The sequence below is a fragment of the Cydia splendana genome, chromosome 11 (assembly GCF_910591565.1).
Source record: "Cydia splendana chromosome 11, ilCydSple1.2, whole genome shotgun sequence".
Classification (NCBI taxonomy): Eukaryota; Metazoa; Arthropoda; class Insecta; order Lepidoptera; family Tortricidae; genus Cydia; species Cydia splendana.
Genome location: NC_085970.1, coordinates 13,292,331 through 13,319,971, shown reverse-complemented (window position 1 = coordinate 13,319,971; position 27,641 = coordinate 13,292,331). Strand labels below are relative to the sequence as shown.

General features: G+C 36.3%; 1 protein-coding gene and 1 long non-coding RNA gene across 4 annotated transcripts in view; one reads left to right on the top strand and one right to left on the bottom strand.

The window, feature by feature from the left end:
• The window catches only part of LOC134794976 (uncharacterized), a 746,430-nt gene that overhangs the window by 434,220 nt on the left and 284,569 nt on the right, over positions 1-27,641 (bottom strand). The gene's annotated exons all lie outside the window — the stretch shown is intronic.
• The window catches only part of LOC134794884 (AF4/FMR2 family member lilli), a 321,915-nt gene that overhangs the window by 198,912 nt on the left and 95,362 nt on the right, over positions 1-27,641 (top strand). For all 3 annotated transcript variants that reach the window (XM_063766715.1, XM_063766714.1, XM_063766713.1), the window contains one exon: positions 12,670-12,802. In XM_063766715.1, the coding sequence (XP_063622785.1) occupies positions 12,670-12,802 (133 nt within the window). The remainder of the gene's footprint in view (positions 1-12,669; positions 12,803-27,641) is intronic.

The window sequence follows — 27,641 nt, the reverse complement described above, 5'->3', positions numbered from 1 at the left end:
TTATTGCGAAGGCATAAATTAATAAAAAAACTTTTTAAAACGCATTAAAATTAATACATTGCAATATTAAACACTATTAACTAATGATACACGTTTCAACTGGCTATATTCATTCATACATATGACTCACGGCTCCACAGTTGCCAATAAATAATAAATAGACCAATGAACTCAATAGTTGTTTATAAATGTAAACATTACATGTAACAAATGGCCTGAGCCTTGGCCATTGGAGTTACCGAATGACCTACTTTAATGTTCACATTGACATATAAAAAATAGTTAAAATTTACTTATAGATGAGGATTTATCCATGGATGAAATGAAATGAAAAAATGAAAAAATTGTTTATTTGGATTACAACATTTCACAATTTACAATTAGATAAGCTTGGAATCTCCTAGTAAGTATTGTAAAATACTTGTGACAGAAGACCCCGCTACTAACTATTAAGGTTTTATAAAAATAGTAGTAACCGAACATATCATTACAAAATATTTAGGTGAAGATATTAAGTATGAACTTAAGCTAAAGTAAAGTTTAACTGGATGGACAAACAACACTCATTGGTATATTCGTAATATCCTACTCTATATAATTACTGGCTTTACCAAATTATTGAGAGAGGATAAAATATAATGGACCTGTAAAAAAATATTTTTGTCAGCTATGAAAAAGAGAAAGATTTCCCGATTTACCGCTATACCGATTAATCCAAGTCAAATTAACCGAGGAAAAGTAAAAAATGATTTATTTTATGTTTAGGAACCATGAGTTAGTTCAATTAAAAAAAAAGTGCATACCATTTCATTTTTTATACCAATTTTAGAGTTAATTTACAATACAAATACAACGAGTAATTAGTGAGTCAGCTTGCAGTTATAAACAACAGAAATACATAACATAACTAACAAATTATTCAATGCACTTTATAATTCAATGGACAGCATGGGCATATTGTTATGTAGGTTGTAACATTGATCATTTGGATTGTAAAGTTGCGAGATCGGTTCGTGATCAATAAAGCAATTATTAGTGTAATAAGTTAACACAATGTCTACTTCTTTCGTCAGATATCAATCGAATAATTGCCTGTAGTTATTTTAGGTATGTACTGATATTTACTTTACTTTTAAATTAAAGTAAACCCTATATGGCTTGACTGTACAACAGTCAATATTTACTTATATGAAACTTGTCACAATAGGTTTATTTATGGTATCAATCGATCAGGTTTTTTTTAGGATCAAATGTCTATATGGGATCCATTGTATATCATTACAAAAGTCAATAATGATAGTCAAAGTCCGACAGTCGTACTTCACTCGCGAAACGGTCCTCAAAACGATACGTGAACGTGACGTCAAGGTCACTGAGAGTCCTTCTTGAAGTATCCTGTACAAAACAAGAAAATTGCCTTTTGGCCGGTTAAATATTGCGTTTATGTACGAGTATATAGTTGCTATACAATCTTTTTTGGATAAAATGTAAGGAATGGTATGGCATTCTTACTTATTTCCATTTTGGTTCGGAAATTAAAAAAAACTTAATTTTTGCAATTTCAGGTCCTGTATTTTTGTATTATTTCCATATATTATTTTAATATCCACATTATTGTGATAAATTGCTCATTTGCTATCTAGTTTACTAGATTTTGTTATAAAATTCAACATGTGTCATCAATCGTCATCCCTATTATCTCTCGCATAAGGAGATATAATAAAATCAAGAAACAACTTTATTGACTCTTATCTATCCTTTGATAAAACTGCGAAGCTTCGGTTTCATGCTGGAATTTCCGCGAAACCTTACCTAATCAACAAGCTATTAGCTTATGACAATGCACTGCAATGACGTAGAAATATCGTAAAAATAACATATTTGTAGTTACAATAACGTATTTTATATAACGTGCGTGTGTGAGAGATAAGAGGAAACCTAGACAATTTTACACCATTACTTGTGTGCGTTAGTGTTACAGGATAGAATACTCTTTTGTACACCTCAATAAAAATAAAACAACTATTGAAAACGTTGAGGTAGACCACATGTCTTTATTTAGTCGCTAATAGTGTTTTCTTCGGGATAACCTTTGGGTTACGGTTACGTTACGGAATAAAATTGTGTGTCAATGTGTTTATTATTCGTTGATAGTTAATGCATAACTTTCTAGACGCCTAAAATTATTAAAGATGGGCGAAGAAACAGCAACGATTACGTTTCAATGTAGCATTCGCGAAAAGTCAAGACAAAAACAAACAGACGGATAGCTGACGAGTGACGAGGCTTCAATAGTGTAGGGTCCCGTTTGTTAGTTTTAGGACTGAACCATGATACTATTATCATACATGCACCTTTTCTAGTTCAGATAATTCAATATCGCAAGCCTTCAGACTTCAAGTAGGTCAAGGCGTGTGCATCTGCTACCTTCGTCTCCACGGCCTTTTATACCGAGTTAAATCATCACGGTGCCAAGTATAAGCCGAAAACTCTGTGGATAGCACAATGCGAGCACAATACAAATATATACTATTGCTACACAGAAGTCATTCCTAACGCATACCGTGTAGAACACTCAGGACTCTCAAGGAAATCTGGTTACTGATAGTTTTCAAGGGATCTAAAGGTCTCTGTTACACTGGCCTTTCTGAACTCGTCAAGCTGTGGAATATGCCCAAGCGGCGTCTAGACGGCCTCATTACTAACCCCCCTCCACTACCCCCTATCTACCTCATTCGCAAAATATTTCTCTCTGAATCCTACTCTAGTGTATCTTGACCTCCAAAGCCATAACAATTATCAGTATTCTGAAATTTTATTTAGACTGGTCCAATTGAACTGAAGCGAATTTTCGAACGTGTCTTATATAAATATTACGTAAATCGAGTTTCATACGTTAGTAATTAACTCTGACGCTGATTATAGGTACTGATGTGTAGTTCAGCTACGTGACCATATTCTATCTAAGCTTTTAGTCTAATGTGTATAGTCAAGTGTAAAAATATGGATGCATGCAACTTACCTACTCAAAAATTAGTTCTTAATTCGCTGACATAAGAGCTATGGGACATATTTTTGAGTAGATGACGAGTGCACCCATATTTTTTTAATTTTTACACTGCGTAGTTGCCAAACGTGTCCATTTTTAGATCTACCGTTTAGTAACTTTCTACTTTAATAACATCAAACCATAATATTTATTTTTAGGAAAGGACATATCTTCAGGTGACAACCAAAAGAGTACTAAAAACGAATTAAATAACAATCAACCTTATTATGGTACTAATACGGTTCACTATGGCTATGAACGTGTAGTGGTAATTAGTGAGTTTTGGTCACCTGACGATATAGAGGTTAGCCATCACAATAGAGCAGACCAATTTGGGTCGAAGGCGACAGGTCAACATCCTATGACATTGTTACTTAGACTAGAGAAAATTATATTTAAGTATTAGACGTTACATTTACTAATGGAGGTCAGATTAACCTTGCTTGATACTTGATATACTGAAGACAGGCGTTGCTGTACGTGAAACCTGAATTATGATGATACAGTAAGTAAATACTCCCGTGGGACTTTCGAGGTTGCTTAGCAAGGACGCGTGGTTCTTTCCTGATATTCAGATGCAGTCTATTATTAATTGAAGGACCTTTTGTTTCTATTTCAATTCATAATATAGCAAGGTTAAACACATCACATCAGGAACAAAATTCGAAGTTTTAATATAAATTATAACTATTATAAGTTATTTGACTTTCATTTGATGCAGACCAAAAATTGCACATGGGCTACCATTAAATCAGGGGGAAAGGTACTAAGCTCATCATAGCTCTGCTAATGAAGTGAAGTCATACAACTTATTGTTACAAAACCTATATTAAGTCATTAACAGACTGATATAAATACATAATTAAGTCATCATCTTCGCTCTTCTTCGTTTCGCTATAACTTCTCCCAGTGGACGCTGACCCTTAGTCTCATTTCGTTAAAATAATTCTACACCATTTATTTTACATTTACAATATCTGATCAAGTGTAACAAACAACGCACTTATTCGATTAACCCAAATCCAGAGATCGCACCCCCAGTGCGGCCCACCTGAAAAGTCGAAGGGAGTCACCTAGGGCGTCCTCTCGCCGCACCGAGTCGTGGTCTCGCCGGGTCACCGGCCTAACGTTTGAGCAAGCGTCTAGCAGGGACTGATAAAATATAGACTGGTAATACAATCCTCGTAAGGTTTACGGATAAATGTGGCATACGGATAACTGTGGCTGGCCTTTTTAACGTCCATCTGACCTATGTCTTGTTTTTAATTTAACTGGTTTTGTTTGACGTAAATAAATATATTTTCTTTCTTTCTTTCCTTCACATTGGGGCCTGTTTACACACTAACTAGTCTTTATTGCGAATTCATACATTTGCCACTAAACGCAAGTTACTAGTAGCAACTGTATGAACTCGCAATAAACACTAATCAATGTGTTAACAAACCTCAATGTGAAGGTCAGCCACACTTACCCGTATTGACCCTACCTTACTGAATACAATTATAACAAATAATTGTATTCAAAAATATAGTACCCTAGCTTAAAGCTCTGTTTCAACAGATTACGTAAGCATTATAAATTATTAATAATCTATATGGATGGAGCAATAATAACGTCCTGCAAGATAAATCTGACACATCAAATGCGAATGATAAGATAAAAAATAACTGTGTTAGAGATCCACCTTTGACTTTGTAATGCTAAAAGTAGTATACAACTCTATATATCTTTTTTTGTAGATATATCTTTTGACTGGCCTTATCCCCTTTTTCGTAAAGCTTTTTATTTACTGAAGCTCTTTAAAATGTTTAACTGAAACTGAAATCTCCCTCTTGTCACAACATTTACAATAACGAGAAACGCACCTTATGGAGTCTGGCAGTCTTTATTTATACGTAGTCTGCGTCTAGTGACAAATCTTTATTCGGGAACAAGAGTTATCGGGCTGATGAATTTTTGTTTGTAAACGCACGGGTTCATTGAACTCTCGTCATCGCTGACCTTTACTCACGTCCGGTTACTCGTAAGAGAAAACCTAGCAGATTCTAATTTAATTCAAACCAATGAACTTGAAACTAAAATTCGAAACTATTCCTAGACGCACCGCTGTAGTATCTGTTGTTAAAATAAACGCATTGTTCTCAAAACCACCTGTCTGGATGGTTTCGATATTTATCGTCTCGCAAATGTGAGGACAATCCTCCTTGAAGTACGTCCTCTCGGCGCCACGGGTTTGCCCCAGAATCTCACAGGGCGTTGACTCGGCCGCGCCGGCCCACAATCAATCGGACGTCTGGTAAAACCTCACTAGCGTTGTCCTTCACAAACAAACTGACAACATCGATAGTGGAAACGAGACAGCTTGTAACGATTCGATTGTTTTTACAGAATGATCTGGATGGTTCGGTTAAGAATTTATGAAGGCAGGAGATGCGTGTTACACTTTTACGTATTCCAAAACTCATTCTATAGCGTTAATAGAATTATTTATGTGATTTATATAGAGAGATCGTAAAACCAAATGGTTGCACTTCAAAAGATTTGAGAATTTAAAAGGTGTCATGGTTGGCAGACTGACTTAGTTTATTAGACGGTGCTTGAAACGTTTTCAGCCGTTATTGGAATTGTATTAATGACAGATCCTGATATGGTTCCCATGTGGCGAATTTGTATAAAGCTGTTATTGACCAGTACTCAAATATTGCTGTAATTTTTTAAGTAATCGAAGGACATTTTAAGAATGCCTACCAAGTCATATACTTCATAAATCACGTGTAACGAATTTTTTTTATCTCACATTCCCAGTAGCTTACTGTTGATTTATACCAGGGTTGTGTGGGAACCATTCTTGTTAAGACCCCTCTGTGCTTAGACGGCAGGTGCGCAATTACCCCTAGGTAGGTGGGTGGATTTCATCACAAAAAATTTCACCATACAAAAAAATATTTTTTTTAATGTTTAATTTAACACGATTCTAGCTGGGTAAAGTAATAGGGGGCTGTATATTCAGGATATTTATGGAATTTATACAATCATTTGTGGCTTATATTTGAAGTTATCGCTTTTGGAAAATAAAAACGCAAGATGGTGATGACAATCATGGTATGGTAATGACTCTTTTATAGACGGTAATGACACTGCATGTACGGTAATGACGATTTGGGAACTAATTTATATATGTATTAAAAACGTATTAGTCCTAAAGGCGAAAAGCAGCTGTACCGCCTAGCCAAAGCGAGAGAAAGAAGTTCCCGGGATATGTCTCATATAAAATGTGTGAAAGATGATGCAGGTAAGGTGATTACGAAAGACGAAGCGATAAAAGAACGTTGGAAAGTCTACTTCGAAAGGTTGATGATTGAGGAAAATGAATGGAACAGGGTACTACAGCAAAGGATGATAAATATGGGTGCAGTGAAAGAAATATGTATGGACGAAGTAAGAACGGCTGTGAGAAGTATGAAAAATGGGAAATCTGTAGGACCAGATGATATACCAGGAGAGGTATGGAAGTTACTGCGTGAGGATGGATGTAAGTGGCTGACTTTGTTCTTCAATAAGTTGTTGCATGAAGAAACCATTCCCGACGAATGGTGCGACAGTTTGCTGGTGCCCATTTTTAAAAACAAAGGGGATGTACAGGAATGCAACAACTATTATAGTTGTTCCTCTATAATAGAGGAATAAAACTCATGTCACATAGCATGAAAGTATGGGAAAAAGTGATAGAGAGACGCCTGAGAGATGAGAGTGATATAACACAAAACCAGTTCGGGTTTATGCCGGGGAGAGGTACAACAGACGCCATTTTTGCACTTCGCCATCTGTGCGAAAAATACAGACATGCCAAAAAGAACCTGCATATGGTGTTTGTTGACCTCGAAAAAGCATACGACCGAGTACCCCGAGAGGTTTTGTGGTGGGCTCTGAAAGAGAAATGCGTGCCTGGGAAGTATGTAGAGCTAATCCGGTCAATGTACAACCGATGTTGTACACGCGTCCGGTCAGCTGCTGGCACCACCGACAAGTTCAGTGTCACGGTAGGCTTGCACCAGGGATCGGCTTTAAGCCCTTACCTCTTCCTGCTTGTTATGGACGCTCTGTCGTCGGACATACAGGAGGAGGCACCCTGGTGTATGCTGTTTGCCGATGACATTGTGCTTGTTGGTGAAAACGAACTCGAGGTGCAGAGCAGACTTGAGAAATGGCGGCAAAAATTGGAGAATGTTGGCCTGAAGATCAGCAGATCTAAAACAGAACACAAGTTCTGCGATTTTGGCGGTCTCTCCAGTTTTGCTGCCATAGAACTCGACGGCGTTACATTGCCGGTCTGCTCCGACTTTAAGTACCTCGGTTCGCTCGTACAGTGCGATGGCGATATTGACCGTGACGTTAAAAACCGGATTAGCACAGGATGGATGAAATGGCGACAGGTCACGGGAACCATTTGCGACGCCCGAATGCCTCTTCGGTTGAAGGGTAAAATTTATAAATCAGTCATAAGACCTGTCGTCATGTATGGATCAGAGTGTTGGGCCCTAAAGGTGACGGATGAAAAGAGATTGCATGTAGCGGAGATGCGAATGTTAAGATGGATGTGTGGCGTGACGAGAATGGATAGGATAAGGAATGAGTATATAAGAGGAAGCCTGAAAGTTGCACCCATAACAGAAAAAGTAAGGGCAAATCGCCTAGCATGGTACGGGCATGTGATGCGGAGGGATGAAAGTCATGTGACGAGAAAGGTATTACGAATGAATGTGGAGGGAAGTACGAGGAAAGGAAAACCGAGGAAAAGGTGGATGGACTGTGTGAGAGATGATATGAAACGAACGCAAGTGAATGATGAAATGACGGGCGACAGAGAGGTGTGGAAGAGAAAGACATGCTGCGCCGACCCCAAGTGAATGGGACAAGGGCAAGAGAATGATGATTAAAAACGTATTAAAAAAACAAAAACTTTTTTTAATTGTAAGGCTTTAGAACTTTAATAAACATTACAAATAACATGTTTTTGAACATAAGACTAGCTACATAAATTATTTTTAGAAAATTATAAAAAATACATTTTATTCATATAAATAAATATATAACAAGTATTTTTATTGTATAATTTTAAATAATTTATTTTCCGAAATAGGCAATTTATGTATTCATTTATTTATTTTGGGTTTTTTCAATGTTAAATCATATTAACAATATTGTACTCTTATTATCAGTTTAAACCCGCATCTTCTTTTATCTACTGCATAACTTGGTATTTATATCATATTATTAAAATTGCTGGCTTACCAGTGAGCTTAATTTTTATGATATATTACTTTTTTTTGATAATTTGATTCATTGCATAAGTTTGTATTTTTGTTGTTTTATAAATTAACTTTAAAAATAGCTATAATGATTTAAATCCATATATATGTTGTTTAATAGCTAAACATTAACATATAATCAGTGTTTTATAAGTTGCAAGACCCCTACTTGAAATGCATATCATAAATTACAAAATGTTAGGTATTGGGTCCGGTGACTACCCAATGGTATAATTATTAATTGCTGTAATTATATACATCAATTAATATAATATTATCAAAAAACATAAGGCCATCACGATAGTGAGCCAGTACCGTAGCCTATGGTCGCTTAAAACTTAATATATGTTGCTTGTTTAAATACTTTGTTTTAACACGACTAACATGCAATTGCAGACTCTAAGTTGCACGATTTACATTATTAGATAATAAAAAATAAACATTTGTATGTTCTAAGTTCTAAGTGACCTAAATTTTGCCTACTTCAGTCAAAATGTTATTTAAAAACTAACCATCCTCTAGTGTGAAAGAAATAGTCATATCTTCTTCTACATTTATTCTACATTTATAAGGTAGACATTATATAGTGTTAGAAGACATAGAGAACGTTTTTCAAACATACAGCTTAATTTCATAATGAATTATAGCAAAATAACTGGAAAAGTTTCTGAGAATCGTCATCACCATACACATGAAATCATCACCGGTCGTCATTTTTTCCCGGTGATGATGGGTATGGTGTTGACGATTTGAGAGTTTCTTGTTTTTATTTCTAGAATACGAATAATAGTAGTTAAAGTCTATGCTACATAATAAACTTCATGTAGTTTGCCATTCATTTCAATAATTATTTCTAATATATCATTTGTAACTTTTTTAAACCAAAGCATAACGGTGATGATGCTCTGTTGTGACAAACTACGTTTTACAAATTTGTTCGTAATATTTCTCACGATTCAATGATGTGACTTTATAGTGAAATCATTTTTGGCATTCTATATTAAAGTGAAAAATAGGGCAAGGACCTTTAGCGGTATTTCGTTGTTCATACACGGAGATAAGCTCACATTGACATTACTATGACGGTGTTGACGAATAGTCGTGACAAAATTTTAAATATTTTTAAATGTACTTTCTCGGTGAAGGAATTATTGCATATTTTTTCATGTGTCAAACAACAACATGGAAAAGATATAAGCAAAAGAAAAATCGCAATATTACGATAGGTATGCTATAATTTTCACTGCAAACAAAAAGGTTCAGATTTTTCCGGTAGACGGTGATGACTTTAGACACATAAAACATTTTATATAAAAAAAACTATTAAGTTATTGGAGATGGTAATTGAAGGAACATGAAGATAATTGTTGGAGTTAAAGGAACATGAATAAGTTCTTAAAAATATATAAAAAAGTTGCAACTCACACAACCTACTAGTTTTTTTTATAAAGACCGAACCATAAGTTTTCGCAGGATTTTGAAATCCACCCAGGTACAACTGCACAGTTGCCCGGAGGCAGGCGTGGCTCACTCCGCGATTTCGTCGCTTTGCTACAGGTAGCTAAAAGTACATCCGTTCCGCCCCAATTTTGGGGAAAGCCATAAGCCGCGCGTGGCGCTGTCGCCACCTAGCGGCCATATCTGTGCTGATAATAACAGACGCGTTTTGTTAGAGAGTGAGTCTTCTGTACCTAGTACTATTATTTATTCTGTGCCGGAGGTTCAGTTCCGATATTACTTTTATTACCATAACATAACTTTTCATTAAGCTTATAAAGACTGGTTAGCGTCGTGACCTAACTTAGAAATCATTTGCGTATCTCTCCGATGATACAGAGATGAATCACTCGGAATAAATGAGTACGCTTACAGAGCTGCCGTGAACCGTTAGGTGTCAATGTAAATAATGCAATTTAAGATTCTGACTCATTCCCATGACTACGAGATCTCATTTAGATGTTTAATTGTTTATATTTTGTATGGCCGATTTAGTTTAATAGACTTCTCCTCGGCGCATGTGCGTAATGCTTTGCATATCTTTTGTTATGCTATAGATATCTTTATTATGGAATGCGGCGCATCACACATACTTGGGATATTAAGGCCAAGTGGCACCGTCACGAACAATATGCAAAAAAAATCGTTTCCGGTTACATATATAAAATACCACTGTTCCTGGGGTGTAAAATGAGTAGGTACTATATATCGATGTGTAAATTGTGCAATTAAAGGAATCTTTATTTTCCTTTAGACATGTTTACTAACTAATCATTTGTCTTGCATCTATTTAGTGATGTTGTTTTGTTTATGACCCAATTTAAACCAGTATGTCCCCGTCCATCGCGACATTGAGCAGTCTCATTTAGGACGCGGCCTCGCTCCGAGAAGGACGCGATGCAATTTCCTACCTCCGACAAATTGTGTTTGGAGAAGCTACATGCGCTCGGTGTGTCCCGGCGGGGCATACTTTTATTGTTTAAAGGTAAAGTTGTTAGGAATTTGTCATGTCTGTCAGATTACTTAGGTTTTATATTAACAAAGTTTCAACTCGATATCTTCAAGCACTCTTGAGAAAAGGGACTGACGGACGGACAAAGAAGTGGGTCCTATAAAGGTTCTTTTTTCCTTCTGGGGCTCGGAACGCTAAAAAGGAGATTTTTACACCCTTCTTTGTTTCTTTCCACTTATTAATCCCGTCTGTCATATTTTTTTTAATTAAAGAACAATTGGGGCAAATTCACCGTTTCGTGCGAGACTTCTCTCACTTCTCTGTGATAACCAACACGCTCAACCCACTGAACTCGCAGCTGGATCAAAAACTTTTTTGTATAAGTTGAAGTTACGCGCCTTTTCTGTGGACACCATAATAAATTGACTTTAAAGCCCAGTTTTCTTACTTTACCCTTAGGTATTAGGCATGTTAAAACGTTCCACTTCTTACGAGTTGTAAGTCTTAGAAAAATATATCCAGTTCGTTAACTAATTAAAAAAAAAACGCCGACAGTCCCGTACGTTATCGACGCAGTTATATAGTTCGTAATCACGGCGAATATTTTCGTAACTTATCCTTCATTTTGAACCTGTTGGTGCCATATATTTTTAAAGTAAGGACTGTATCGTTTATTATGAATACAACTTTACTTAGCCGTTTTTTCTGGTATTATATTTTTATTAAAAAATTACACATATAGTTTAATTGGTGCTTTAATAATAAGTAACATTTCGTCCTGGGAGATCACGTAAAGCATATGGTTTGGACAATATTTACCCAATCCTCCCGCGTAACTACAACGATTTTGGACAAATACTACAAGAAAATTTACGGTTTGCGAACAAGACGAGATATTACACAAAAAAAATCGTACTATGTAAACAGCAATTACAGATGATTCGTAAAGCGGAACATCTGGGCATAGTCTAATCATTTCTTTTAGTTGGAAAAAAGTTTTGGATCTGTGCTTGGTGGCCTTTTAGAGAATATGGCATGTTACTTACGACAACCCCGACTTTGGTATACAATATAACCATCATGGAGCGTTTCTATCGACCTGTTCTAGCCATGGTTCAACGCCATGAATGTCCGTTAGGCTTTGGATTTCGGTAGATTCTTTTAGCTGTTTCCCTCATTTCGCTGGCGTCAGAAATTGACGGGAATCCAAAATGTTGCATAAAAAGTCGTTTTCATGTAAAGATAAAAATTCACCACATTTATTCTGTGGATGTTCAATTGAGCAATCATGAAAAGGACACTTAGATGGCATATTTTGGCAGCATATTAACCTTTTGTTTCTTTAAATCGTACCAAGGAATCGGTGAAATAGTCTCAAATTAAGCTCGATAGGCTTGTCCAAATTACATTTGCTAGACGGTATTAAAATCATCATAAAGTCCCTAAAATTAAATAAATGTAAAACCTTCTTATATCAGATATGGCTTAAAAATACCCCCAGATTATACCTTAAGAACATAGTAATACAAAATAATACACACGTCAACAGTTACACCAGGTTTTATCTGTATTTATAATAAACGATACAGTCCTTATGTTATCTTGTCATTGCACGTAGAACCGATGGCCATTGGGGCGGCCGGAAAGGTTCTCGAGTGGCGACCACGAAGGTACCGGAAGGCGCAGCGTTGGTAGACCCCCCACAAGGTGGACTGATGACCTAGTAAATGTCGCGGGAGTTCGCTGGATGCGGGTGGCGCAAGACCGATCATTGTGGCACTCTTTGGGGGAGGCCTATGTCCAGCAGTGGACATCCTCTGGCTGATATGATGATGATGATGATGTTATCTTGTTATTCTCAGGTAACGGGCAACAAGGATCGCCAAAGCCAGCAGATCCAGACGAAGCTCGGCGACTACCAGATCGCGCAGGCGTTGATCGACGATCCCAGCAAATCGATCGGCATCTGCGCAGAGCCACCCAGCCCGGCGCCATGTGAGTACTTAACGCACTAGTAATAAGGTTTCATTTAGGCTGATAAAAGATAATTCACGTTGACAAATCGTACAGCGTAAAGCGTCTTAAAGGAGATTAGGTACCTATAGTCAACATAGAAAAGATAAGCGAGATGAGTTTAGAGTTGGTCATTAGTAAATTGGTTTTGTTTTGTCTGACTGATAGCTAGAGTTGTATCAAACTAAATCTACAGATTTTGCAAAGACAATGTGTACTCGTAGATATAAGGACAATAAAGGCAATCGCTTGCCATATAAGGACGCTATGACAGGTTATTCGTATAAAGATACAAGCAAATCTCGCCCTTATGGGAAGCGACAAAGTGGGACCTTTGACTAGACTCCAACTATATGGATAATCAACCTCTTAAATATACATAGCTGTTTCATATTAAGCTTATATAAAGCTGCTAAGCTAAGCTTATAATTCTCTTTACAATAGAGTGTAAGCAGATCATTTTGATCGGTTTATTCGTATAGATATTTCTGCTGCAGACAGAACAGGGCCAGCCAATATTATTAAAGTCAAGTTTCGCATATTTCGCCGCTGACAAACAATTTAACGTTGCGAAATGTCTGTGACATTGAAACAAAAGCAGGCTGGCACTGATAATATCACGAGCCATAAATAGTGTGTAACTTGCCAGTTGTTACCAAGTCGGCGTTGGTTGTTAAAATATGTAGAGGCGTGTTGTACCAGAGAATATTAGGGACCCGGTCTCATTTTGTTTATGGTTCTTTGCAGTTTCTCTGGGGAAGTCTATTTCTTGATGTTTATGTTGATGACTATGATACTAAATCTCTTACTTTGGTAACTCTGAACTTATACTCTCGGAGGTTTTTAGGTCCCAAAAAGCTTTTAATAAACGATGAAGGTTTAACAAAAACTATACCAAGTCAGGCGGAGCAGGAATTTTTTACACTATGGTGAAAAATGCTCGCTCTAATCCAATTCAGATTTAACAACTTGTTAGGATTTCGAACTGGTTTTGATACGATCTTGACGATCTACTTCTATCTACGACTACTCGGTACGTGTGCCAGCTGCATTACTTAGGGCTCGGTTACACGTACCGAGTAGAGTGGCGAGACAGTAATACGAAGTATGGAATTTTTACTCGGCCGAGTAACAATTTCATACGTCGTTTTACTGTCTCGCCACTCTACTCGGTACGTGCGATCCTGGCATTAGAGTGCATCTCACGCACGAGTTTCACTTCATTTCGCATGCAACTATCAGTGTGTGCGAACTTCAAGATCGTATCAAAATAAGATCAAAACCGTCACAAGTTTATTTTTTTAGGGTTCCGTACCTCAAAAGGAAAAAACGGAAGCCTTATAGGATCACTCGTGCGTCTGTCTGTCTGTCCGACCCTCCCCGTTTATCTCTGATGACGTCCGAAACTACTGGGTCTAAAATTTTGAAAAAAATACACAATATAGTTCTTTACCTATAGATGACAGGAAAACCTTAGAAATGTGCAATTGTGCAGTCAAGCGTGAGTCGGACTTAATTACTTGGTTTTCTTAAAGACTCTTCATTCACGTTCCACTTAAAAAATACATTTTAAAAAATTGGGTAGTTAACCCTTGGAACGCGAGTCCGACTCGCACTTGACCGGTTTTTATTTATTTATTTACCTACTCAATAAAAAAATATTCAGCAATATTCATTACTCATATTTTTTCGCCAAACTGCATGACACTTTGTTGGCGAATATCTGATCGGGCACTTGGTTAGATTATATTGTGTAAGTAACCTACATTCGATTTGTTCATCAATGTATCCAGAGATCCCCTCAGTACGCCGTTTGATCACAACGGACATACCGCTCAAAGGGTTCAAAGATACACAGCCCGTTCAAGCAGAAATTCGATTTAATTTCCTTGTGGCGTTGACTCTATTGCATGTTAGTTCCAATTCCATGGTTCTTATATAAGCCACTGGAACCAGTAATCGGAATACTTATTTATAACTGTCTATGATCCTATTGTAGGATATAAGGGATGACGACACAATATGTTAAGTTTTATGACAAAAAATCTAGTTAAATACGTAGAAAATGTACATTTAACACAATAAATTGCTCACTAAAAATGGAAATTATAAAAAATATACAATTCGCGATTTAAGTTTTTTTTACTTCCAAAATGGAAAAAGGTACCATTCGATTCCTTACATTTTATTGAAAAATCAAATATGTAGCAACTTTCTGGTTTTCCATACAGTCGTTTCTGAATTTTGTTTTGCTTCAATGCAATGGGTCTACAGACATTTGATCCTCAAAACAAACCGGATTGACTGATACCATTAAAAAAACTTGTTATCTAGCCTAATTTTAGAATTATTTCCAACAATAGTTGTGAACTAGATTTCAGCAAAGAAACATGATGCCAGAGGATTTTCCAAGTCCTACTAGGATGTAAGATTTCAAAATTATTTTCTAATTCCTAACCGCATCGTGAACTTAATTTTAGTAAAAAAACAACACATCATCATAGTATTATCCCGTCAAGTATCTTCCTCTTTTTATTTCAGTTTATAATTTATATAGTAGTGTTTCTACTTCATAAAAACAAATTAAATTATTTTTCAGAAATAATTTAATTTGTTCAAATACTTTAAGTAGGTATCTTCCCGTTGGCTAATTGGAATATGTATGTTGCTGTCTATATTAGTATTTCCAAATTCTTTTCTACATTACATTTTCGCCAGTGAACTTTACTTCAGTAAAAAAACATCACGTCAGACGATTTTCCCACTAAACCTCTTCCCGGTGGCTAATTTCAGAATCGCATTATCATAACAAAAGTATAAGTCATTTGAAACCCGGCGCCCTGTTCCACTTTTGCGGAATCTCCAATTTTTCAGGTAAAGCCGAAGGAGATATTCGATATTTTTTCGGCTCAGTCCTTGTATTTGCATAATAGCTTATTTAGGTCAATTTGTATACCTGTCCACATTCATACATGCACAATAGGCATGTTTGGGTTCCACCAAGTAGTTCGGCTTTTATGAAATACTGTCATATTTGATTGAGAAACTTTGGAATTGCGCCTGCTTTTTAGGCTTCCGCACCCAAAGGGTAAAAACGGGACCCTATTAATAAAACTCCACTATCCGTCTGTCTGTCTGCCTGTCTCATGAACCGTGATAGCTATTAGACAGTTGAAATTTTCACAGATGATGTATTTCTGTTGCCGCTATAACAACAAATATGTACTAAAAAGTACGACTTGCACTTGTCCGACTTTTATATTAACTAGTACAGCGTAACTGTTATTTGAGCTATTTTCTAAAGCTGTTATTGCGTTTGGTATCATACCATACCTATTGATATTACAAGATATAATCATATTTAGGTACTAATTGTGCGATAACAATTGAAAAAAAATCCTTCACAACCAAATCTGCATAAATTCGTAATCAGATTATTTACTCATAATTTATTAGTATATCGCAGAGATTCACTACTTTAAATCCTGATTACCATTTCAGATCTTCAGTTTACACAACCCCCAACCGCGGTTTAGCCTCCGAGGTAATAATAACTCGTAAAATATTGTAATACGCTCGGCAGTCGGGGTTTGCGTGGAGCGGCGTGATAGATAATAAATGATTCAGTACGTCCCCCGACCAAGGGTGTGATTCCCAACTGTTTAATAGCGCATCGCTGCAGACAAACTATTATGGGCCTGATTCTAACTTTAATACACTTCAAAAATTTGCTATAGACACGACATATGTCAGTGTGAAAAGTGACGTTTCTTCAAACAAAAACGTCTGTTTTGACACTGACATATCCGATCCATTACGTATCTTTAGGCACAGAATAAATAATTGTACTAGGTACAGAAGACTCACTCTCTAACAAAACGCGTCTGTTACAATCAGCACAGATATGGCCGCTAGGTGGCGACAGCGCCACGCGCGGCTTATGGCTTTCCCCAAAATTGGGGCCGAACGGATGTACTTTTAGCTACCTGTAGCAAAGCGACGAAATCGCGGAGTGAGCCACGCCTGCTTTAGGTAGCAAATTTTTGACGTACCTATCTTAAAGTCAGAATCTGGCCATATAAGTCTGATCTCCGGTTTCGCATATAGGAGGATATCGTGAGGAAACCTAACTAATCCCATTAAAGTTCCAAGAATCCCAAGAAATTTCCAAAATAAAATGGGTTGGGAGGTCAAATGTCACAGACGCTTAACTCGCTTTCGTTAGTAATTCGTGTAAATTAGCATAACTACACATATCAATGGGTTACATTTTTGTACTAAGCAGAGACGGTATTTTTAATAAAAAGAAAAATGGGCAAAATTCAATTACAATAAAACGATCGACACTGGGTCTGGCTATCCAGTTGTGAGGTTTGATTTCTTATGGCCACGTACGGTTGGTGCCCCAACTTAAGTAGCCAAGTTGCCATACTAATTGTATAGAAAAGTGGATACATATGTTAGGGAACCGACTTCTGCCATATGCCGGGTTAACTTAAGGTTTAAGGTTGCTCGTAGCACTGTGAATAGTCTTCGTCCTCGGTTGGGTCGGGCGTGTGACGACACGTCGCGGTGACGAAATATCGGACGCATCATTAACCGTCTTTTGTTACTTACGTGTCCTTCGCGTCTAATCGTCTTACGAGAGCGATCAAAGCCTTTGACGCTCTCTTTGGCCTACTGTTAATTCTTTGTTGAGAGTTGAATGGATAGGCGTGTGACAGTGTATGGACGATAGATAGAGTTATAGTTGAATTATCGAGAAGATGGAATTGCATTTGTAGTGGTTGTATGCTGATAGTACAAGAAAATAGAAAATTCAAATATAGAATGCCTGTAAACAAACAATACTACTACATATGCAATTCCACGCTCTCGATGATTCAACTATACTATCGTATACTATGTGATATATTTTGTTCCGATTCTATCCTCCTGAGTCCTTGTGGCCCTTATAAAGGATTTAATCCAAATCGAATTTTGAATTAAAATGGAATACAAGAAGGTTCCAAATTCAAAACTGCAATAATGACAAGGGGGACTCAGGAGCCTTTACGTATTAGGCTCTCAGCTGGCATACATATTTTTGTGACAAATATTTGTCACTTAATTGAATCATAAAATTACATTGAATTATTCTTCTAAGTTTGGACTGCCTGTCTGTTGGAAGGTTAAAAAACATCGTAAATTTTGTAGTTTTTTGTTGCATCGTAGATGTGGTAAAGAGATTGTGTGTGGTGTGGTGAACCGAATTCTAATCGAAATGATAAATGAAAAATTATGGCAATTTCATAATTTCTTAATTGATAATTAATATGAAATGGTTATAAGTTCCCTTTTACACTGAAATAGAAATACTAGAAATTTTACGATGTTTTATAAAATTGACTCAACATTTATAGACTAGTTTATACAAAGTTAATCTCATTGGAATACTTAAGATGTCTTAAAGATCGCTCCTAATTTTTAATTGCATACTACGGCTGGACATTTTAGTTTAATTGTGATGCATATTAAATATTCGGTACCTTTGAAAGAAAAGTAATCTGGTTATTATAATTTGTTATTATGAATTAATCGTCAACTAAAACGTGCAGATTTAAGAAGTTAATTCATTAACTTTAACTTCTAAATGCCAAAATAGTTATTTACAAGTGCGGAAAAGAGGAAATTCGAAACGAGTGGCGATAAATTTAAATCGACACGAATTACGAATTACCTATTCGCACGTGTGTCGTACAACGTTTTACAGTACATAGGGGCTGTCCATAAATTACGTCATCGATTTTTGACGATTTTTCCCCCTAAAATCATCCAAAAATCATGCTTCGAATGACCCCGTTTCCTCATTCGTCATGCTACCATCATCCGATGTCCAGACCCCCCCCCCCCCCTAATTTGAAATGACGTAATTTATGAATAGCCCCATATGGCCGTTTAAACTTTTGACATACGCACGAAAAGTGACATTTTACGCACTAGTGCGGGAAAATAGGACCATATGTACTGTAAAACATTTTTTAGATCAAATTAGAACCATAATTTGAAGTTGTGTGAATCTAATTACACACGAAAGCGTTTTAATAAATTACGCAAAGGCTACTAGACGCCCTGAAGAAAATTCCATCAACCAAAATAGAACTCGAATAATACAGGGCCGATCAAGCTACCCCAGCGAATTAATCTGAAGGCTACGGCTCCCTCAAGAACAGACGTAAAACTCACCCCCATAAACCCGCCGTAATAACCCGGCCAAAATAATACCACATCTGCGCACTTTACTACCTTGTCGGTTAACATCTTAAATGAGTCGTCATACAAAGAGTTACAGCGACTAGGTACTTTAAATTGAACGGTCATTCAGCCACTAGACTTAATTAAGCCGGTCGAAGTAACTTAGCCGTTTGATACAAATAATATATGCGAGCCGCGTCCGACTAGTATTTACATTGCGTTTTAGAGAAAGCACTAAAATGCTCCCAGGCGGTCATTTGACTGTAGCTTTTAATTTAACTGCTTAAGCTCTGTAATGCTAATAATTATTAACCGGGTAATATAAAATAGGTACTCTCTCACGTAACTCACGTTTGAATAAGCACAGAAACGCTGGTTAATAACACCGCCGAGTCTTATATCCATTGCCATATTTTTATTTGCTAATCTTATATTTATAAACCTACGCAAGTTTATATTGAAAGATCTCTTAAATCGTGACCTTTACAGTTTATTAAACTTCTTACCCAGTATTGCTTCAGCCGCCTAGCTTATTAAAACGAGATTTCAATATGTTTGTGCATGAGTGGCAAATCTATCGGGAGCTGTGTGTGACTGAATGCCTAATATCGTGTATAATGCAAATGTATCAGTTACGTTACGTGTACTGCACATTTGCAAACATGATTTAGTTTCGGTGTATTGATTAATATTACCGAGAAGTTGGATGATCAGTATTTCGCAATGAATGTACTGAACTAACGTACCTTAGATATATTCCGATATTTATTATTTTATTCACCCCAGTGACACCGTTCACGCGTATCACTTTACCGCCCGATTCGAACAATGCTTATAAAAACCGGCCAAGTGCGAGTCGGATAGGTTTTCCTGTCATCTATAGGTAAAGAACTATTTTATGTATTATTTTTTCAAAATTGTAGACCCAGTAGTTTCGGAGTTAAAGGGCCATATTTGGCCTATTTTCTTGAATTACTTCCAAACTGTTTATTCTAAAATTATAAAAAAAAAATATTTGAGATTCTCCCAATGAGCTCTTTCATTTGATATATAACACGATGTAGTTTGAAAAACTTTATTTTTTAATTTTCTCATTTACTCCCCAAAATTTGTTTACGTTACATGTCCGTCTTTGGGTCACAAAATTACATATGTATACCAAATTTCAACTTAATTGGTCCAGTAGTTTTGGAGAAAATATTAGGCTGTGACAGACGGACAGACAGACGCACGAGTGATCCTATAAGGGTTCCGTTTTTTCCTTTTGAGGTACGGAACCCGAAAAAGATTAAAAAGTCACAGAGGTACGATACCGATCTGTCAGTGCCAAAAGTGACGTTTTTTGGTTGAAGAGACTTTTGACACTGACAGATCGGTATCGTACCGCTGTGACTTCTTATACGCATTGTTCGAATCATGTAGTTAGTCACTCAGTTTGTAGCCCTCATTTCACCATCTCCGGTATCTCAGGAGAGACGTGTAAAACCAATCTGTGCGCTAAACTTTTATATTTGTTCCGCAGTTTTTTTTTTGTAGGATACTTATTGCAAAGTTAATTAATTTACGGAGAGCCAACAAATGTCATGAAAGATTATGTCAAGGCATGTAGACGCGTCAGAATTTGCAGTGTGGGAAAATTCGTAGGTGTCAACCCTTTTACGCCTACAACTCGACCAAAATATGTGGATGATATTTATCTTACAGATTGCTGTGCTGAGATGAGATTTGCTCAGTTATATATAATGCCCACAGTCTGTGTAGAGCTCCCTAGAGGTTTTTGTAAAGATAATACTGGCTTTAAATATCGTGGAGAAAAGAAAGTATCTGTAGCGTATTGGAGTAAGAAATGTCACGACCTTGACCCAAATTTCTGACAATGTTTACAGTAACCGCCAATAACATAACTCTTTCGTATAGTCTCTAAATACCTTGTGTTTTACTTCCTAAAATATTAACATATACCTACAACACCAGGCCCCAATTTCACCACGGTGACAGGTGCGACAATTGTAAAACATCACTGTTGCTGACGTCACAGGCATCCATGGGCTACGGTTACCGCTTACCATCGGGCGGGCCGTATTCCTGTTTGCCACCATCATTGTATTATAAAAAAAACTTTATTATATCGAAAAAAAACAGATATTTCTTTTGCTAAGTTTATGACAATTGTCACAAGAAACACGACAATTGTCACGAAATTCCGACATATAACTCATTGCCTGTCAAGAATTACCTACAATTCTTCTAAATCTTGACAATTGTCAGAAACTTCGCAAGAGAAATATCTGTTTTTTTTCAGATATAATAAAGTTTTTTTAAATAATACAATGATGGTGGCAAACAGGAATACGGCCCGCCCGATGGTAAGTGGTAACCGTAGCCCATGGATGCCTGTGACGTCAGCAACAGTGATTTTACAATTGTCGCACCTGTCACCGATGTGAAATTGGGGCCAGGTGTATATGTGACGTAATTTTTTCTGTTCTTTATTGGACAATATAGCGGCGACTAGACTCGGACATATTTTTATTGGACAGTCGTTTATATATGAAATATCCACTATTATTGTGGGATAGGTATTTTACTATAAATGCAATATTCACTTATTTATTCAAACAAAATGTTAAATGACTTTAGATTATTTAATTAATGTATAATATCTGGGAGACCGAGTTTTGCTCGGAAAACGTATAAAAACTCAAAAATGCGTGTTTTCCCAGAGATAACACCTAGCTAGATCGATTTTTCGCCCCCAAAACCCCCCACATAGCTAATTTCCCAGAAATATATAAATAAAAAAATATACAAGAATTGCTCGTTTAAAGGAATAAGATTAATGCTAATGCTAATTATCAGTTAATATAAATCGAAAGTAAGATTAATCTGAAGGTTTTATAGTGGCTATATTATTGTTCGTGACCACTTAGCTTTAGCAGATGATCTTTTAATAAAGTAGAATCCCATCGAGCCTGAACGAGCGACCTAGTTCACCAGAACCGGTCATGTAGCCAGGGTACACAGTATAAGTAATTCAAGAAGCTTCGGGTTGCTTCGTGCAACATCTCGGTCGCATTGAGAGGGTTAAGGCTATTGTGGGACAAGTAATAGTTTTATGTTCGATCTTCGGATAGCTTAATTTGTTTACCAACATTGTTATCTTGTGTAGTGAATGCAGTTTAAGCCAACCACAATTGATTGACTGATTAACGTTACTCAGCAGAATTATAAACTTCCCGCAGAACAAAAAGTGAACGAACCTAATTAATTCAGACAGATTAGTGCAATCAATTATCTATTCAAATTGCTCTAATCTACAGGATTTGCATTGAATCGTCTATCACTTTTAAAATAACTCTATTTACCTGTTTCACTTATATAATTTAATTACTGTTCGAATACATTACAAGTTTTGTCTGATTAAATGATAATAAACGCTCGAGGTCTCGCATTGTAAAAACAAAACCGACCAAGTGCGAGTCGGACTCGCACACGAAGGGTTCCGTACCATTACGCAAAAACCGACAAAAAAATCACGTTTGTTGTAAGGGAGCCCCACTCAAATATTTATAATATTCTGTATTTAGTATTTGTTTTTATAGCGGCAATAGAAATACATCATCTTTGAAAATTTCAACTGTCTGACGGACAGTGGAGTCTTAGTAATAGTGTCCCGTTTTTACCCTTTGGGTACGGAACCCTAAAAAGAAAAACTCTCAAATGAAAAACAAACATACAATTTGCTGCCGGGCATGTAGCTCGGCGCCCTCCGTACGTGGAATATAGAGAAGAGACGACTGTCATCTACTTTTGTTCAGAATAGTTTCAGTGTTGCGTATTGTCTTGTCAAGAGTTTAACGAATTTTCATTCTTATCCATATACCGAATACAAAAGCCGACTGAAAACCTTAACAAATCTCAACCAAATGTCAATATTTGCATTAATATTCTTATTAGGTAACTAAAATTTTCGTACCCCACTAGGCAAAAGCCTTTTACCAATACTTCGGCTTCATAATAGTCATATTCCCTTCCGTCAGTCTACATATCAGTCACCTCTTCCTCTGCAACCATGTCAGTTGACGAACGGAACCTTAGAAATATTTATATTACGCGTACTGACATAATTTTCAAAGGCTGCGTTTGATAAATGACTCAGATGACCGTACTGGCGTGACGAATCCGTCGCCGCGTCGGTCAGTAGATAAAATACAGCCACTAACTATTCATCACCCATATGTCAAGACCACAGAACACATGCCCTATAGATTGAACAAATGAACATACATTTGACTCCTAAAGGGTACTGGGACAACTTGTTTTCTGACCCGCTGTGAAACCTTTTTACATTTAATACGTTATTGGCATTTAATGTTTTTAAAATTTAAATTTTTATGACACTTATTGTGAAAACGTTCTATGGTGGGTCACAAATCAGTTTGTTCGATTTTACATAGAGTAAACAGTGCGACCACTCCATTTGCGTTGCGTTGCGGACCACGTTTGCGCGCCTAAGTTCAAATTATCAACAAAAATTGATTCCGAAGATGAAAATCCCTTGCCGACTAAATGCCATTCGAAAATTAAAAATGTATCGGGATCATGTGACGAAAAGTATATGAACGTTTCCATACATTATTGTCATTTAGCGGGGCGTCTGAGGATGACCATGGTTTGTTCTAGCATAAAAAGTAAGTAGGCGGCAACTTAGTGTAGTTTGAGAGTACTTTACAAGTATAAATAAATTTAGTAGAGCGCAAATGTGTGGTCACTTGAAGCTTCACAATACCGAGTCTATATTAGCGAGTCTACATTCCAAGGTATAACACATACATACTAAATAAAAGGTTAGGAAAGGGCGCAGTCACGATGACATTGATTTGCGCTTTTACCATTGAACAGAGAGCTTTACGTGTCGTTGGGTGGACTGTAATGAGGCGTAGTCTCCGCCTTAGGATTTGTGGATGACTGGGAGTTACACAAAGCGATCGTATCAACCTACCTATTAGTTCCATTTGAAGTACAATCGCTCTCTGTCTTTTTTTACTGAGGCGAAACGTTTACTTAAGAAAACGAAACATTCGAATCATATTAACAATAAACTGATTTTACGGTTTAACTGACCCACTACTCGTGCACTGTGCACTTGAAAATTGAGACATTAAATAGAGACCTCACATTAACTAATTTTTTTTGACATTTTTGAGTTTTTATATGTTTTCCGAGCAAAGCTTGGTCTCCCAGATATTACTAATAAATCCAGCAAAATAGTTTAGCTAAAATGTGACCGCCACTACGCTACGCTCGGGCTGCATTCGGTACGTAAACAACGATAACGAACAATGGCCCGGTTGAATAATTCAGAAGGAGCAGTGCTAAAAGCTGCTAACTGCCAATTTGAAGCTATCGGCGCCGACATGTTTTGACGTGGTGTCACAAAGAATAACGATCGAAATTTTAGGAGTCCACGTCTACGGGCGTTTTGTATTCAAAAATGTTTTGAATATCGGTATATCTATCTGTTGGTGGATTGTACCCTACTTAGGATTTAAATTCTAAATGTAGCATTTCTATTGTCACTTTACCACTTTTGCCAGTAATATTTATACACTAACTTACAAAAGGGGGAGGAACTGTCCGTGTGATATTAATACCTATCGTGACAGTTGAATACTTAAGTTAATTTCTTTCCGTTTCACTTTTAAGAGCATTTTTCTGAAACGTACTGTAATCTTATTATTGATTATTTATATAAAATAGGTTTTTAGATCGTATCTCGCAAAGACATTTCTCAGTTGTGCCATTTTGCCAACGGGTCATTAAAGTATCGGACCGTGACCAATTCACGTGATAAGGCGAGCGAATGGTTTTGGCTCCTTCGCCACATGAATAGCGATAGTTCGCACGCGAAAGTGCACCAGAAATATTATATTGACAGTTACCACATTTTAGCATCAGCTTGTAAATGGGAGTCGTTCGTCAATGTCGGATTGAAATATGAGTGGCAATGTAAAATATATAATAAATCTTAGGGGTTAAAAAGTATGCGTTATTCCAACAGCAACAACAAATTGTGTGCCCGAATAGGGTAAAACTGTTGATACTCAACAAAAAATGTACCTATAGTTATACTTCTTGTACCTACACAGTTTACTGAAAATTACTACTAACTTACCGTATTTGAATGCGAAAAAGGTTTGACAATGATTAGTCTGTCTCTGTTTGTCCAAGTGCATTATCGCATTGGCCCTTTTCGCCGAAGGTTACAAATGTAACAATTGTACAAACGTAATCGCCAGGCATACAAGTTTTTGAGCCATAAACGAGTGTTTGAGAAAATGAAACATCGATAAGTCTGTAACAGATTTTAATAATTAAAAGATGTAACTTCTACTTGCTGTAGGTAAATTACCGACAAATTTTAAGATCACCGAGATCGTGTCATCAAAATGCGCATTACAAACTGGTACATAAAATTTCTTTATTTATAGAAATAATAAATATAGATTTAGTGTACTTAAAAAACGTAAATGTAAACGTAAACGTACAGTGCCAAAAGAATAGAAAACCAACAAAATATCAAAGAAGATATCGAACGTGTTGTGTACTTCGCGGTAGCTATGTTATTATACATTGTTATAAATATTTATGATAAATGTCGATATTTCATCTTACAAACACTCTATTTTGCCATAATAACTTCTATGTCTGGTAATCGCAAACGATCAGACGGATTCTAATTTATATTTCACCGCTGCCACTCTGTTATGTACATATTCTTCCAATATAATTATGTGTTCCGGTTTAAAAATGATAAAGGGTGCTTTTAATAGTAGTTTATGTGACTAATGAAAGGCATTAAAATACGAGTGTGGGTTTTTCTTTGTGCTGGCCATAATTTGCGGTTTCTGAACGCTTCATAGAGGGCTTATAAAATGTGTAGAAACATACATAAGTACATCCCGACTTTAAACATCAAGCTCTTCTTCATCAACTTCGGCGAGCATAACCAATCTTCATCATTTTGTAAACATGCTATAAATAAATGAAGTACCTGTTTTTTATGAGTTCTATTTTTTGTATCGTTAACTCGAGACCTTTAATCGCAATGAATGCCATGTTGATGTTAACAATGACATAAAAACTTCGTTTACGATCTCTGCAATTAGGTACCTATACTGATAGTGAAGACAACTCGTTTCGGCTTAATCATATATCTATCACTTGTTTTTGCCTTCGACTTCATTAACTTTGCATTTACTTGCTCTCCCATATTATAACATTCTTAATGAAAGACTTCGGAATAAACAGAACCGTAAACAACAAACAATATTTAACTAAGTTAATTACAAGAAAATAAAAAAAAAAACGGTGTACGTTTTGCGCTGAATAAAAACTTACTTTACCATCTTGCATCTGTCCAATTATAATGACAACAAAGACGCTCATTCCATTTTAATCATTCCCGATATCAATTGCACGTTGCGCCGAATTGCATGTTTAATATCATTAACGATCATCTAATATATTTAACCATTGATAGACGTTATGTCTTTATAATAAGGATTATGACTGATCAATTAACTGAATCAACAATGGTACAGTCGACGTCAAAGATATGTTTACACTTTTCGCCTTATTACAAAAGAGTTAGGTGCAAAAGTGTAAGCATATCTTTGACGTCGACTGTACATTGAATAATACTTACTTCATTGTGTTTAATGCATTTACCGTTCTCAACGTTTTACTTCTACATTCTGCCTGCGACTTGTTCTGCGTGGAATAATAACTAAAGGATGATGATTGATAAAAACTGTCCAAACTACATATCTCTACCTATACCAAATTTTAACTTAATCAGTTCAGCGGTGTAAGCGTGAAGAGGTAACAAATAGACAACCAGACTTTCGCATTTATGATATTAGTAGGGATTTTCTTAGGCAGATAAGATGCTTGAATAAATTGATTTTACATTTCATTAGTTCTTCGTATCAAATTTTCTTCCCATCTGAAGTATTTTGCGTACAATACGATTAACTAATTAATCGTTTTAGCAATCAATCGGTGAACAAATAAGAAACTAAGGACCACTTGAAGCAATTATCCTACGTATTTAACTTGATGTTTATTGAAATTATTTTGTCGATATTTTATATTTCAATGACATTCAGATCTTTCCATTCTTTAATAGGTAACCATAGTTATTAACAATTAGTTAAGGATCGTAACAAAAAAGTTATTGTAATTATTGCATATTATTATGTACCTGTTAAAAAATAAACTTTAAAACAGAGTTGTTTTGTTTCGGCATGATTAATGGTCCATGTTCTTGGAAATGTCGATACAGCATTCAAATCTCAACAAACGAGTACGTTTAAAACTAAAACGTTAATTTTGCCAACCGGTAGCCTTACATATTCTATATTTTGAAATTACAATTACAACTTTATTTTGATACCGTTAAAGTTGACTTCACAATATCGCTCAGAGTTTTAATCAGGTGTGCTACAGTCAGAACAGCTTAACATCAGTGTTTTTCAAACTTGGATACCTCTTTGTGAAAATATCAGATCAGTAACACGGAGGT